The sequence below is a fragment of the Tenrec ecaudatus genome, chromosome 5 (assembly GCF_050624435.1).
Source record: "Tenrec ecaudatus isolate mTenEca1 chromosome 5, mTenEca1.hap1, whole genome shotgun sequence".
In the NCBI taxonomy this organism is placed as follows: domain Eukaryota; kingdom Metazoa; phylum Chordata; class Mammalia; order Afrosoricida; family Tenrecidae; genus Tenrec; species Tenrec ecaudatus.
This window is the reverse complement of record NC_134534.1, coordinates 47394662-47411490: the sequence shown is the minus strand read 5'-3', so window position 1 is coordinate 47411490 and position 16829 is coordinate 47394662. Positions and strand designations below refer to the sequence as shown.

General features: G+C 40.7%; 1 protein-coding gene across 1 annotated transcript in view; it reads right to left on the bottom strand.

Moving 5' to 3' along the window:
- Positions 1-10372, bottom strand: part of PIP4P2 (phosphatidylinositol-4,5-bisphosphate 4-phosphatase 2) — a 58030-nt gene extending 47658 nt beyond the window's left edge. The window contains exon 1 of the mRNA XM_075550615.1: positions 10186-10372. Coding sequence (XP_075406730.1) covers positions 10186-10291 — 106 coding nt within the window. The 5' untranslated portion in view covers positions 10292-10372. The remainder of the gene's footprint in view (positions 1-10185) is intronic.
- Between the last annotated feature and the right edge of the window lie 6457 nt (positions 10373-16829).

Here is a 16829-nt window from a genome sequence, read left to right as displayed (position 1 = left end):
CATGTTTGTTTCCGATCTTGGGCACTGTCAGCACCCACCAGGTTCCCACCTATTTGGATCTACAGGACGTGGCACCAAACTGAAATCTCCCTGCTTCCTGCTTACCTTATCTTTCTATGCCATCGGGCTATAGTTACATGAGGCTGAGGGCTCCAGCTCACATCAGACCCATGGAATTGAGTTGGACTGGGCTGGATGCCTTCTTAATATAAAGTTCTTTCTTATACTTGTATGAGTGTCACTGGTTTTGTTTCTCTGCAATCCAGCATAATACACAAGACTACTGCAACCCACTAGATAAGAAACTAAAGGGAGTCCAGGAGGCCACCTTCAGCCAGTGTTAGATGATTCTATAAAATAAACCGCAAACTCAGGAAGAGCAAACAATTATATGAGAAAAAAGGGTAACATTTGCCCAAAACCAAAGAGGAGAAGCAGGAAGACACCGGAAACCAGATAAGTAGAAATAGGGAAAGTTCTGGCATGCTGCGGATTACTGATAGGAAAATTAATTTGCTATGTAACTTGTACCAAACACACAACAACATGTTTAAGAAATAATACATGCGAGCACTGCCCCTCCCCCACCCCATCCCCAAAATAAGACAGAAAAAAGGTCTGCTGGGCAGAACTCTCATAATATACATTTTTCCCATTAGGCAAGCATGAAGCAACTCCCTCTGAGTTAGTGCACCCAGTTGCATTGCCTGGGAAGGTTCTCTCTGGTCACAGTGAATTTTTTCATAAAAGCAGTTTTGCTCAAACTTTGTTTTTTGTGATGACCGATTTAAGAGAACAACAAGTGGCCGTGAAATTTTGTTTCTTGCTCAGGAAAAATGACATAGAAACTGTTGTGATGCTGAACACAGTTGACAAGGACAGTGCTATGGCATAACCCAAATGTACAAGTGGTCTTCTTTCAAAAAAGGTGCAATGTCAATTGATGACAAACCTCATTCTGGCTGTCCATCAACTTCCCAAATGGACAAAAATGTTGACTCATAGTGCCTTTGGAGTTCGTTCTATCAGGTCAGATTGTTAATTGAGCTTTCTATTTAGCAGGTCTGAAATGATTATGTGACAGTGTGTGATAAAAAAATGATTACGTGACAGTGTGTGACAGTGTGTGATTATGTGACTGTGGCAGATGGGGGACTGGTTTTGTCACCACAAAAATGTATCTGCTTACACAGCCATCTCAGTGTGCCAGTTTTTGGCAGAAAACAGCATGCCTCTCTTGTCCCACACACTTTACTCACCTGACCTCGCTCCATGTGACTTCTTTTTATCTCCACAAGCGAAAAGGGATCCAAACATGAGTTTGAAAAATGTTTCCAAGAATGGAATCACATATTTGACAAATATATTAAGTGTAATGGCGAGTACTTTGAAGGTGATAAGTTTGTTTTGTAAAAATAGTGTAAATACATAGCTTGAAAAAAATTCTGGTTTTTTTGGGCACCCCCATGTCTGCTCCATTTTCATGAAAAATTTAGCAATGATAATGAGTGGCATTTGTACAATTTGAGGTAGCTGTTAGTTGGGCTGCTAACCAAGAGTCAGCAGTTTGAAACCACAGGGGGCTCTGCAGGAGGAAGATGAGGCTCTCTACTCCTGGAAAGAGTGAGTCTCAGAAACCTACCCGCAGGGGCAGTTCTACCCTGTCCTATACGGTTGTTGTGAATCAGAATCCACTCAACGGCAGTTTTTTGGTTTTGTTTGTTTTGTTTTGTGATTCCTCATGTGCACACACACACCAAAAAAAAAAAAAGCATTGAGTTGGCAAGTGTGTTATATAGATTTGTAAAAATAATTAGGGTTAGGGTTAGGGTTAGGGTTAGAAAAAAAAAAAGAAAAATAAAAAAATAAAAATAAATAAATAAATAAATACATATTTTTTCCAGAGGATTTCTGTGTAAGATGTATGAGAGTACATTTTATTTATCAAACTAGGAGTTAATGTATTTCATTATTGTATTTATTTTATTTTTGGAGTTATTGAAAACATTTTCTCAAGATATGTCAAATTTATACATTCTTAAAAAGTGAAACAAAGATGAAAAGGACATGGCAATGTCTTGTGAAACCTAAATGTGTTTCAAAATAAAGGAATACTGACATCTTGACTAAGTTGTTTTAAGGTAACTTTACAAGTACAATAAACTTACATTAAAATGATCCATTTGATGGAAATGAAAGATTTTCAATTCTTTAAAAAGAACTTGAATTGTATAAAGCACAATTGATGTATGTATATGTGTGGATTGTGATAAGAGTTGTATGAGCCCCTAATAAAATGTAAAAAAAAAAAAAGAACTTGAATATAAACAAATGCCACTAACATCATCAGTGACTTCCATGACACTAAGGTCAACAGACATGTGTTAGGGTTCATCTAACTTGCTCTTTCTCAGTTTGAAACATGTTTTGGCACTCCCTGTTTTCTAAAGTATTTTTTCCCACTGATTCTGTGATACTTTACTTCTCTGGGTTTTTGCCTACATTGCTCGCAAATACTTAACAGTTTGGGGTAGGTTTACTTTCCTCTAATTCTTCATCAGACAGGGGACTATCTCAAGTAATGTCCTAGGCTCTCTCCTCATTTTACTGTATTCTTTCTCCCTGGCGGATCTCACATGGAGCTCCCCAAAGGTTCTCACATGGTGATACACAAAGAAAAGTACTACCACCGCATTGTTACTCAAGAGTTGAAGGCTATTGGCTTCGGGGCTTCAATTGCCGCAGTGGCTGAGAAACTCGACATTACTTCTGGTGTGTGCAGTCCAGTCAATACCTTAGCATGTGTGCATTCTGTTCTTGGCACATTCCGTGGAACTCTGCTGGGGCGTTAGGAAGTTCTGAATGCAGACTTAAGTATGTAGCTACCATTTGTATCCAAATAAAGGCACTCAGGGGGGCACTGTGGGTTAAGTGTTGGACTGCTGAATCAAACGTTAACAGTTTAAATTCACCAGCCACTCAGCAGGAGAAAGACATGGCTGTCTGCTCCTATAGAGATTCAGTTTCAAAACCCCATGGAGCTGTTCTGTTCTATATGGTTGATAGGCGTTAGAATTGACTTGATCTCAATGAATTTAGTTTGCGTTTGCTATACAAACAATTACCCTTTTTAATTTCCAACCCAGGCCTCATTTCTTCCTCTGACACCTGCAGCTAGCTAGAGTCCCTAGATGGAACACATGGTCAAGCACTAACCAAAAGACTGCTTGTTCAAACCAAGCCAGAGGCGTCTTGAAAGTAAGACCTGATGATATGTGTTCCAACGTTTACAGTCTTGAAAACCCAATGGAGCAGTTCTATTCTGCAACACATTGTCAAGAGTCAGAATCCACTGAATGAAACGAGCACCACCACTTACGAATCAGTCTATCTTGCGTGAAAAACAGCTTAAATGTATCATGTTTAAAACTAAGTGATCTCCAAAACCCAGTTATCTTCTGTTGTTCTCTGTCTCATTGTAGGCAAGATAATCTTACCACCTCCTTCTCATTTCAATGTCCGTCTCCTGTTAAATTTACCTTCCTAACATCATCTCACTGCTCCCCATCTACCACTCAGTCCAAGCTACCATCATAAGACACCACCAGATTTACCTGAACTATTAAAATAGCTACTCAAGTCAGCCAACCCAACCTACTCTAGCCCTGCCCCTAATTCATTCTCTAATCTATCAATAAAGTGGCTTTTAAAAAACACAAAACAAAACCAGAGACTTAAAGTCATACTATGTTCGACATAACCAACAATGAACTGACTCGAAACTACCAGTCAGGCCATCTGTTGCTATGTGACAAGTCATCCAAAAACTATTGGCTCAAACCAATCTATTATCTCTCATGATTCTGTGGATTGATAAACTTCATTCAGTTGGAGGGTCTGGATATAGAGTTTCCTATAGTTGCTAAAAGTAGTTCGTTAGTGCTAAAGTGTTCTGAAGATGCCTTTTTAACTTACGTACATATCTGAGCAGCTATCTCTCCATGTAGTCCCTCCATATGACTCACTCTTCTTACATGGCAAGTGACATTCCTAGCATGTACTTTAGAAAAGACCGAGGCAAAAACTGCGAGACCATTTCTGATCTAGTCTCAAAAGTCATCTGGTATTTCTTTTACCTTATGCGAGGTCAAAGGAAGTCATGGGGTCAGCCTAGACTCAGGGAGGGGCCTATCAATCAAATCGACTCTTTTCTGGTCTTCTAGCCCTTCCCATTTGCTAGTTCCACTTTGACCACCTCGAGTCACACTCACCTTCTTTCAGTCTCTTGTGCCCGTCATCTCCTATCCTGTTATTGCAAAAATGCTATTTTCTTAGCCTAAAATGCTCTTTCAATTTCATAATTCAACAAGTGAATGCCTGTTCAACTTTCAGGCCTCCGTCAAACCTATTCCCTTGGGAAAGCCTTCAGACTTCCTGAATCCCCCTTAATCTTCCTAATCTCTCCTCTCATATCACTGGATGCATTTCCAGCACTGTCTCCCATTGCATTTTGCATTTCTTTGCTTTTGGTTTATTTATATCTCTAGTTTCTCCACTAGCCAGAAAGAAAAGGCATATCTGTTGTAACCTTCTACAATAGAGTAAAGATTAATGAATGAATGAGATAAACTAATTCTAATCAACTCTATTCTTATAATAAATGTCTTTTTTCTTTATAAATGATAGCAAAATATCTCAAAACACATTTCTATATTTAATACATAGACAGCTAATGGACTCAAATATAAAGCATTTTCACAGATAAAATCTCATAAATTTAAATATCATAGTCATTTGCTAAATTCTATCTATAAAACTGAAAGTGCCCTGGTGGCACAGTGGTTATGCACTGGGCTGCTAACCGCAAGTTCAGCAATTAAAAACAACCAGCCACTCTGTGGGAGAAAGACTGGGCTTTCTGTTTCACTAAACAGTTATCCATAACAGCTATAATCTCCGAAACTCAAGGGAGACACTCGGCCCTGTCCGGTAGTCACTGTGAGCGAGCACTGACTCGATGGCAGTGAACAAAAGACCTATAACCTTGGCAGAGCAAATGCGTACATCAACGAATGAACTACATCCTACTTATGTAAGTGTGGCATTTTTTTAACCTGCTTTGAATTTAATCTAAAACTGTATTTGATTTCCAGCACTGTAATTACAAGCGAGGTGACTTCCTACTCAATATAGAATCCCAGGGCCTATAGTAAAGACCACTAGAAGCATTCCACTTCAATGCTCTGCAAATTTAGTAACTACCCATCTGAAGTGGAGGCTTGAATTCTGTAGTGATGTTGAATATCCAGCCAGTGAAAGTCTATGGATCACAATAATCTGATTGTTATTTCTGGGATCACCTCTACTAATAGGTTCATGCCACACAAGCTAACAACTTTGGCTAACACTACTGATTTTCACTACCTCTAGTATGAGTTGTCTATGAAAGAAAAAAATCCCATTAACTTTCAACCTGACGTGAAAGAGCTATGTTGGGAAGGGAGCTCACACTCCTGTTTTTAGAAAGGGACATAAATAGCCAAGGGCTGGATTGCTGATGCAGAAATAGAAGAATTTTACCAATATATTCAGTGTGAAATAGGTCAGATGTGCACTCAAGATGCATTGATTATTATTGGTGATTAGAATGCAAAAGCTGGAGACAAAAAAGATGAAACAGTAGTTGGAAAAACTTGGCCTTGGTGATAGAAACAAAGCTGGAGATACAACAATATAACTTTGTAAGCTCAATGACATCTTCATCACAAATATCTTTTTATAATAACACAAATAAGGACTGTATGCCCGGACTTCTCTAAGTAAAATACAAGGAAAGGAGATTGACTACATCTGTGAGAAAAGATGATGGAGAAACTCAGTAACAGCAGCTAAAACCTGGCCACGGGCTGACTGCGGAACAGACCATCAATTGCTTATACATAAGTTTATGTCAAAGCTAAAGACCATTAAAACAAGTCCACAAGAGCCAAAAGAGGAAACTGAGTATACCACACCTGAATTTTTAGAACATCTCATGAAATTGAACACTAATGACAGGAAATCTGACATGTTGTGGAAATAGCATCAAGAATAGCATACATGAAGAAAGCAAACGGCCATTAAAAAGATCAAATGGATATTGAAGAGACACTGAAACTTGCTCTTAATCATAGAGAGTAGCTAAAGCAAATGGAAAAATGATGAAGTCAAAGAGTTGGATAGAAAATTTCAAAGGGCAGCTCAAGAACACAAAGTCAAATATTGTAATGAAATGTGTAAAAATCTAGGATTAGACAACCATAAAGGAAGCACACACTCAGTATATCTTAAACAGAAAGAATTCAAGAAAAATGCCAAGTCTCAATTTGCAATATTGAATGAGTCTATGGGCAAAATATTAAATGATGCCGGAAATATCAAAAGAAGATGGAAAGAATACAGAGTCACTCAACCAGAAATAAATGGTAAACATTCCACTATTTCAGGAGGTAACATCTGAGCAAGAACCAATGGCACTGAAGGAAGAAATCCAAGCAGCACTGAGCATTGATAGAATAACCATTGAAATGTTTCAACCAGCTTAGGAAGCACTGGAAGCACTCTCTTTTCTTTTTTTGAAGTACTCCTTTATGCCAGAGAGTTTGCAAGACTGCTATGAGCCATTTGACTGGAAGAGGTCCATATTTGTACCCATTTCAAAGAAAGGCAACCCAATAGAATATTTTTTAATTATAAAACAAGATCACTAATATCACATATAAGTCAAATATTGCTGAAGATCATCCAACAGTTGTAGTGGTACCTTGATAGGGAACTCCCAGAGGTTCACACTAGGATGTGGAACAAAGGATATCATTGCTGATATCAGGATTTTGTTCAAAACAGACACTACCAGAATGATGTTCATTGGTGTTTTATTCAGTATGCAGAGGCATTCAACTGTGTGGACCATAACAAATTATGGATAGCTTTGAGAAGATTAAAAATTCAATTAATTGTGCTCATTCGAAACCTGTACATGGACCAAGAGACAATTGTGGGAACAGTACAAAGAAAGGTGTGCATCAAGGTTGCATCCTCTCGCCATATTTGTTCAATCTGTATGCTCAGAAAATCAGGCACGCTGTATAACAAAAATTTGGCATCAAGATTGGAGGAAGGCTAATTAACAACCTGCATTATGTAAATAGCACAACCTTGTTTGCTGAAAGTGGGAAAGACTTGAAGCACTTGCTGATGAAGATCAAAGATGGCAGCTTTCAGTATGGATCACAGCTCAATGTCAAGAAAACCAAAGTCTTCCCAACTGGTTCAAGAAATAACATCATGATAAACAGAAGAAATTCAAGATGTCAAGGATTGCCTTTGCTTGCATCCACCATTAATGGTCCTGGAAGCCACAGCCAAGAGATTAAAGGACACAGTGCAGTAGGTAAATCTGCTGTGTAAGACTTTCTTTAAAGTGTTGAAAAGCTAGGATGTTACTTTGAGGACCAATGTGTGTATGACCCAAACCATGGTATTTTCAACCCTCTCATAGGCATATGAAGAATAAAGAAGACTGAAGAACTGGTCATTTGAATTATGGTGATGGAGAATATTGAAAATTAAATATTGCCAATAAAAAATCTGTCTTGGAAGTACACCAGAATGATCTTTTTGGAAGCGAGGTTGAGGAGACTTCCTCTCAAGCACTCTGGAGATCAGTGCCTGCCAAAGGACATCATGCTTGGTAACATAGAGAGCTAGGGAAAAAGAGGAACACCTGACTAGAGGGATTGACACAGTGGCTGCAACAATGAACTTAATATCCTTCGCCAACACTGTAATCCAAAGACTTCTGGTTTTCTTCCGTCTTTCTTATACATTGCCCAACTTTAGCATGCATATCGGAGAACTGAGAACACCATGATTTGGATCAGGTGCACCTTAGTCCTCAAGGTGGCATTTTCTTGCTCTTTAATATTTTATAAAGGTGTCACCAGTAGATTTGCCCAATGTAATATACAGTTTAACTTCCTACTTTGCTTCCATGGGTGTATTGATTTTGGAACCAAGAAAAATGAAATCCTTGACAATATAAATATTTTCTTCACTTACCAAGATGTTTATTTGTCCAGTTGTGAAGATTTTTATTTTCTTCATGTTGAGGTGTTATCCATACTGAGGGCTACAGCCTTTGACCTTCATCTGTATGTGCTTCAAATTCTCTCAACTGTCAGCAGTCGAGGTTGTGCTATCTGCCTATTGCAGGTTGTTAAAGGTCATCCTCCCATCTTGATGCCGCATGCTTCTTCACAGAGTATGTCTTTTTATTAGTTGCACAGCGTACAGCACTGACACACATCTTTCCCGATTTAAAACCAGTTTCCCCTATTCCATTGGAATAACTGCCTCTTAGTTTATGTACATGTTCCACATGAACAGAATTGGATGTTCTGGAATTCCCATTCTTCACAATGTTAGGCATAATTTGTTATCCACATAACAAATCATTTCAGAGTCAGTAAAACACAAGTAAACATCTTCCTGCTTTAAACCAAGATATATTTTACATCAGCAAGGTTATCCCTTATTCCACATCCTCCTCTGAGTACGTCTTGAATTTTTGACAGTTCCCACATGTATTGTTGCAATTATTTTAAATTACCTTCAGCATAATTTTACTTGTGTGTGCGTATTGATATTGTTTGATATATTGTGTATTCTGCTGGACTTCTTTTCCTTAAAACTGACACAAACATGGATCTCTTAAAGTTGTTTAGCCAAATAGCTATCTTCCAAAATTTCTGGAAGAGACAGTGAGTGTGAAGAGTGTTACATCCATTTAATGAAGCATCTCAATTGGTGTCCCATCAATTCCTAGAGCATTGTTTTGCACCAACACCTTCAGTGCAGCTTGGACTTGTGTTTCAGCACCATTGGTTCGTGACCATATGCTGCCTAAAATGGTGGAGAGTTGCCCAATTCTTTTTGGCACAATGATTTTATGTATTTTCACCCATATTCTTTTCAAATTACAATGTGTTATATAGAAAATTTAAATACCAGACAAGTTCAACCTGCTCTGCAGCAGATCCAATCCCAGACTTGAACTCAGAAAAAAGTTTTGTTACATGAAACATGACCCGCTTATATTTTCGACTGCATCCAATTTGTCTTCTTACACTTTTCAACATTCCTCATTATCTAGTCACAAGTGAAAGAGAGGCACTTAACATTACATTTGCAGGTGCTGTTTCTGATCAACCTTTTCTCTAGTCTAAGTGGTTTCTCAAAGTCTTGCCCTCCATTTTCCATAGCTCCTGGCCCCTCCTACTTCTAGATACAGGCATCAACTAAAAGGCTTAGAACAAAGATAGATCTTTGACTAAAGTGAATAGCTTTCTTTGTCTATTATCAAGCAGTTTTCAAAATTCTGTCGTGAGAATAAAAAAATAGAAACATATACTGTTATTTTGATTACTTTTTCAAAGTTCATTTCAATCTCATTCAGATATGCATAAAAATATCCCATCTTCCCTCTATCAGAAGTTAGGTTATTCCTCCTCATTCACAGTTAGTCAACAGCTATTCTTTACAGGTATCAGCAACACTGAAGGGTAGGGGTTTGGGACATAATAGGAATGTGGATTAGCCAAATTCATTGTGACCAAATCGTTCCCGGGTTCAGCAGAGCATTCATCGGTGAGTGACCGTTAGGAGATGCATATTTCTCCAGCTGAAGAAGCACTTTCAAGGACAGATACCAAGGTGAGCAATGCGCCCAGTTTCTCAGCAAGCAGGGAGGATTTGTGAATGACTGAAAGATTTGCACCACCTCCCACACCTCCCGCTGCGCTGAGCGGTGGCTCTAAGGAAAGGGACAAGGAACAAAAATTGCATGGGCAATTTCTGACATAGCTTTAATCTTGGTCAAGAAGTAATGACCCACACATGCACGAGAGAGAGAGAGAGAGAGAGAGAGAGAGAGAGAGAGAGAGAGAGAGAGAGAGAGAGAGAGAGAGAGAGAGAGAGAAACTGCAAAGAAGCTGCGGGTCAGGAAGGCTCTTCTGAAGGCACAGTCAGCAAGCCCTTTCCCTAGCTCAAGCGCGAGTCTCTCCTCCGCCTCTGAGCTGCAGCATCTCTGAGCTTGACGATTCCAGGCTCGGCGTTGCGAAGTAGAAAGGTCTAGGCTGGCCTTACCTCTGGGGCTGCTTTCTTGTAAGTATGGTGGGGCCGTGGGAGTGACATTGCCCGAGTGAGACGCTGACAGCAGGGGCGAGCGTTCGTCCACACCGTCAGCAGCCATGACTACTGCAGCCACCGGCAGCCGCAGCGAGGCGAGGGGGCGGTTCAGCCGGTTTGCGGCTTCGGTAGCAGCGGCCCCGGGCTCGTGCAGCGGCGGCTGCGGCTTCTGCAGCTGCTTCCGCTGCTGCCGCCTCCGGGAGTGCCCGGGATGTGTCACAAGGCTGAGGCTGGGGGAGGGGAAGATGCGGGAACTCGAGGCTGGGAAGGGGAAGCGGGCTAGGCAGCTTGAATGGGGGAGGGGGATGGGAGGAAAGAAAGAAAGAGGTGGGCACAGGAGGAGGGGGAGAAGGGGTGGGGAGCAGGAACCCCGGCAGACGGGGGTGGGGGGTGGGGGGAAGGAGCGCTTTAGCACGGATAGGGAAATGCGCTCAGTGGAAGGTGCGAAGCAACCCCCTACAATATATGTAATAAGAGGAAGGCGGAGTAGATGGGGAGGGGGCGAGTACAACTCTTGTTCACTTTGTGCTTTGCCTTTTCTTAATGAAGGCGGAAGAGGGAAAGGGACGACCAGAAAGGGCACACAAGGAAAGAGGCCTGTGGAAAACCCAGAGCACCCACGGATTCCAAGTTCAGCCCACTGGGGAAGCAGCGGGATCTTGCTGCCAAACTTCGCAGCAATGATCTAAAGACAAAGTGTTTCATCCCGGGGTTCACCATTTCGTTCTTCAGGGGTTCATCTTTTGTTATGCAGTAATGGTTCAACATCTCCCTAGAGGACATATAAAACTTGGAATGATTGTTGGCATACCTTGCTCTTTCCTACTGATTGTTTTTTTAATACCTGTTAGGTACTCCAGTAATAGTAATTTATGAAAACCATACAGAGTGTGTTGGCGAGTCAGTCTCTACAAAATAGGTTGCATTCTTACATAGGCAACAACATAGGACAATTAAAACCTATTTTCTGGAGATTATTAACATTTAAAGAGAAACGTTGGCATGTAGATGACAGTGAAAACCCCTATGCACATTCTTGCTTTCCGTGGTTCTTCTTTTCTTGTTTACATAGCTTTCTCTGTTGGCTGCGGTGGTTTAGTGCTTAGCTGCAAGTGGCAAGTGGTGAGCAGTTAGGACCAGTGACTCTAAGGAAGAAAGATCTCAGTCTGTTTCCTTGGAGATTTACAGCATGGGTTCCCAGACTTAATTGGCCTACCTTCCTCCCACCTCCTTTTCAGGAAGAAAAAAAAATTATTTGTAGGTCATCGCCCCTCTGACAACTAAAAACTTTGGTACTATAGTCCATAATCCAGGATGACGTGTGGGATCTGCGTTTGTGGTCTCTGCAGGTCAGTCCAGTGTGCCTTCTTACCCCAAAACTTTGGGAGACATTGACTTACAGCCTGGAACCACTGCAGAGTAATCCTTCTCTGTCCCACATGGCCACTGTAAGACAAGATTGAACAGGCAGTGGGACTGCTATACAAAGTGGTTTTAAAAAGTTCACAGAAAAATCCAATTATCTAATAACTCCATGTTTTTCACAAACATTTTGGTGCCTCTGGATTATTCTAAGAAGCGATTTACATGGATACAAAAACAAATCAGAGTTTTGCTACTCAGATAACGAAGCTACAGGAAAATGCCTTGGTTTTTTCCTGCAAGGATTCCTGGAGTCAATTCAACAAGCACTTATTGAATTTAATGAGTCTACAGAGATAAGTAGGTGCAGGTGCGGTCCCTGTCCTCAAGATGTTTCAAAGGCCACACAGAATCAGAAACCAAGCCAGTGATGAAGCTAGTATGATCCTGGCTAAAAGTTTTAAAGAGGCAAGAGAAAAGCAGCCTCAGACATTTGAAACTACTTTTACATGACATTAAGAAGGCTCTTAGTTTTGCTCTCTGTACACACACTGTGTGTTTAGTTTTTAGTTTTAGCTCTTAGTTTTGTTCTCTGTACACACACTGTGACAGTTTAGTTTTTCTTCCAGAAAATCCACTTAGACAGCGAGTAGAAATCCTACAGGGAAATTAAAGAGTGATGTGCTCTGTTTTGTAACTCCTTTTATAGGTCAGTAACATCAGGGCACCATACAATAAATGTAAGAATCCCCATAAAATATAATTTCCAGACATTTATAGGTTTCCAGGAATTGGAAAGGGAGGGCTCAAGATGTCCATAATTTACAAAATAGACAGCTTTGGCCTTACAACTGCAGTCTGGGGACAATTGAGTTAAAGGAAACTTTTCAAAGAGGGCTTATGGAAATCCAGTTAATAGAGCTGCTCCATCCTGTCACTTAGAAGAGCTCTGGTGGCGCATTGCTTAAGTGCTTCACTGCTAAGCGCAAGGTCATCCCGGTCAAGCCCACCAGTTGCTCTATGGGAGAAAGCTCTGCTTCTGTAAAGATTCACACCTTTGGAACCCTATGGAGCAGTTCAGCTCTCTCCTATAGGGTTGCTATGAGTCTAGTTTATAGCAGCTGGTCATCATATCACTTAGCATACCCATTGTAATAGTTTAATCTACTTTCCAGTATCCACCCTCCACCTGCAAGGAATTCAGTGGTCAGAATCGCTGTCTTTCTCAATGACTACTCAGTGCCTGGTACATACTCAGAAGACTAAACTCACTACCATCATTACTTCACTCAGAGGGACGTATAGGAGAGTAGGTCCCCAGGCTTGTAAATTGTTATGGGAGTAGAACGCTTCTTTCTCTTACAGAACAGCCTTGTTGGCAGCCCAAAGCTACACCAATACACCATCAGGAGTCCTCTGGCACATGGGCCAAAAACCAAAGCCAAACTCTATGCCCTTGAGCTAATGGTGACTCGTCTATGTTGATCCTACCTATCTGTAGGACAGAGTAGAACTGCCCCTATTGGTTTCTGAGACTGTTGGGTTTTTGTTTTTTTTCTGAGACTGCAACTCTTTATTCAAATAGAAATCCTCATCTTTCTTCCCCAGAGTGGCTAGTGGTTCCAAATTGCTGATCTTGAAGTTAGCAGCCCAAAGTATAACAACTATGATACCAGGCCTCCTATATTTGCCAAAGACAGACTTGCCAAATGTGTGAATGAATATATTTTCCACATCCCCCAAATCTCAGTAAAAGAAATTCCCTATCAAGAAAAAGGAAGGAGTTTTCAACCCTTTGAGCCTTTTTTTCCTATTTGATTGACCGTTTCATTCTTCTATTATTTCTCCACAACTAGAGTTTCTATGAGGCCCATATCATCTATGTAAAAAAGTTTTGTTTTTCATTATATGGACTCTATTAATTTCAGAACTCATTTGAAAATGACACAGCTAATGACAATTATTCTTCTTGTAATAACTTAAAAGAAAGTAGGTATGGAGTTTATATTTGTGGCAATGTTGAATTTCACAGAATGCCAAACAACTTTTATTAGATAAGTATTATTTCACTCTCACTGAAAGAGAATACTGTATTTCTGGTAGCTTAAAAATATCAACTAACATTCATCAATCAAAGGCATTTTTATGATTGTAATTCTTTAGTTTCTGTTTATGAGATGAGTAAATGTGTGCATTGGAATAAAAACGAAGAGATACTATTAAGCTAGAAATGTACTGTGCTAAAGTTAATGCTCCAGTTACCTATTGCTGACAAACACATCACGCCAAAACCCAGTTGTTCAGAACAACATGATTTATTATGTTTTATGTCATAGGTTGACTAGGTGGTTCTTCTGCCGGTCTCCCTGGGGCTTCCCCATGTGGCTATAGTCAGCTGGCAGATGGGCTGGGAGCTGGGCTCAGTTGTGACAGCTAGGATGGCTGGGTGCCTTTTTTCATGTAGTTTTTTACAGACTTCTTCATCAGCCTTCAGAGGTCTCAAAGCAATGTCTATGAGAGCAATGGTAGAAAGGCCCCTTAAGACCTAGGCTCTGTTTCCAAACACATTCATTTCCACCACATTCTACTGGTAAAAGGAAGTGTCTTCATCATCAATGGTACATTGCATATGGCACAGAACACATGAAATCATGAATAATTAAATCACAAATCATGGTATGAATAGTCTCCTACAATATGCCCCCTGGCTACAGTGATCCATGGCTCTCCTATAAGCAAACTACAGGTACGCCAAGACCCCACATGCCATCTAATCAACAGTGTCTTGGTTTGTGTTACCTAAATTAAGTCCAAATGCAGACAAGGTTCACTGGATTGGGTTCCAGAGGCACACCATCTGTTGACTCTCAGACCTGTGAATTAAACAAATGATGAGTTCTGCTGATTGCACCCCCACAACAGGTGGAGTTAGGGGTGGGGGTAGCAGGGGAAAGGGTAAGAGAGGAGAGGAAATCGTCTGAACTAGAAGATAGACAAGCATGCCATGAAGCATGCAATTCTAAAATCCAGTTTAGCACAAGTCCCCACATCCCTTGAGCCCAGAGGACGGAATTCACCCTTGTTAGGGCACGGTTCTCCCCCTGTATTCAGCTGCTTCATCCACTGCTCTCTGTGGCTCTTGGTTTGGCCTACTGAGTGCTCCTTTCTTTGGGTAAGAAATGATTCCTAGTTGTAACTTTTTCAGCTAACTTTTTCCTGCCTCCTGGCCAAAGAATGGTGCAAGCCCTGCCGCCTGTTTGTATTTTGAATAGTCTCTGTTTCCAAGGTTTTCCTATGACTCTGACTTGGGATGGCTTCATGTCCCCAAACCACAGCAACAATTCTTTTTGAGACAGGTGTCCCTCTGTGTTAGGTTGTATTTGAGGCTCTACATCTGATTCAGTCTCATTTGTCTGTCTAAAGGAGTCTCTTCATCATTGTATTGAATTTCTGAGAGTTCTTGACAAGGGGTGTTCATAGCCAGACTCATTATTTGAGCCTTCCTCTTATTACAGGGCATTTCTTATATTGATAGTCTTTTGCTCGATGTCCATCTTTTTGTGTTGTTGTTGTTCTACTAATGCATTTATTTAATGAGTGGGTGAAAGAATCAAGGAGCCTTGAACTACATTTTTTATGTAGAGAATAAAGAGAAACGAAAATCAGTTTTCCAAATCCATTTTGAATCTTAATTATGTCCACCTGCACATCCCAGATGCCAACAGTCTCTTTCCCATGTCCACATTGTAAAAGCCACTGACCAAAGCTGATGGTGCCCGGCTATCAAAAGAGATAGTGACTGGGGTCTTAAAGGCTTGAAGATAAACAAGAGGCCATCTAGCTCAGAAGCAACAAAGTCCACATGGAAGAACACACCAGCCTGTGTGATCGAGTGGTCCCAAAGGGATCAGTTACCAAGCATCAAAGAACAAAAAATCATATCATTGACTGCACACCTCCATGATAGGATCGCTGAAGACAAATGGGTGCATAAGCAAATGTGGTGAAGAAAGCTGATGGTGCCCGGCTATCAAAAGAGATAGTGTCTGGGGTCTTAAAGGCTTGAAGGTGAACAAGCGGCCATCTAGCTCAGAAGCAAAAAAGCCCACATGGAAGAAGCACACCGGCCAGTGCGATCACGAGGTGCCAAGGGACCAGTTATAAGGCATCATGCAAAAAAAAACAACAACGATATAAGTGTGTGTATATATGTGTATATGTATATATATACCATATTAAATGAAGGGGGAATGCAGAGTGGAGACCCAAGGCCCAAGTGTCGGCCAATGGAGATCCCCTCATAGAGGGGTTTAGGAGAGGAGATGGGTTAATTAGGGTGCGAGGTAGTACCGATGAAGAACACAGCTTTCCCCCAGATCCTGGATGCTTCCTCCCCCCAACTACCATGATCCAAATTCTACCTTGCAGGACTGGATAGGGCAGAGGCTGTACACTGGTACATATGAGGGCTGGAGGTACAGGGAATCCAGGGTGGATGATACCTTCAGGACCAAGGGTGTGAGGGGCGATGCTGGGAGAGTGGAGGGTGAGTGGGTTGGAAGGGGGGAACTGATTACAAGGATCCACATGTGACCTCTTCCCTGGGAGAGGGACAGCAGAGAAGGGGGGAAGGGAGACTCCGGATAGGGCAAGATATGACAAAATAACGATGTATAAATTACCAAGGGCACATGAGGGAGGGGGGAAAGGGGAGGGAGGGGAAAAAAAAAAGAAGACCTGATGCAAGGGGCTTAAGTGGAGAGCAAATGCTTTCAGAATGATTGGGGCAGGGAATGTATGGATGTGCTTTATACAATTGATGTATGTATATGTATGGATGGTGATAAGAGTTGTATGGGTCCCTAATAAAATGTAAAAAAAGAAAAGAGGAGAAAAAATGATTAGGGCAGGGACTGTACAGATGTGCTTTATACAATTGATGTATGTATATGTATGAACTGTGATAAGAATTGTATGAGCCCCTAATAAATTGTTAAAATTAAAAAAAAATTTTTTTAAGATAAAAAAAAAAGAAAATGGTTAGGGCAAAGAATGTACAGATGTGTTTTATACAATTGATGTAGGTATATGTGTGGATTGTGATAAGAGTTGTATGAGCCCCTAATAAAATGTTTTTTAATAAAATAAAATAAAATAAAATACAAAAAAGCCACTGACCAATAGAACAAGAATATATTCTCTGCAAATTGGGGTCTGGAGAATACTTCTTTTTTTTTCTT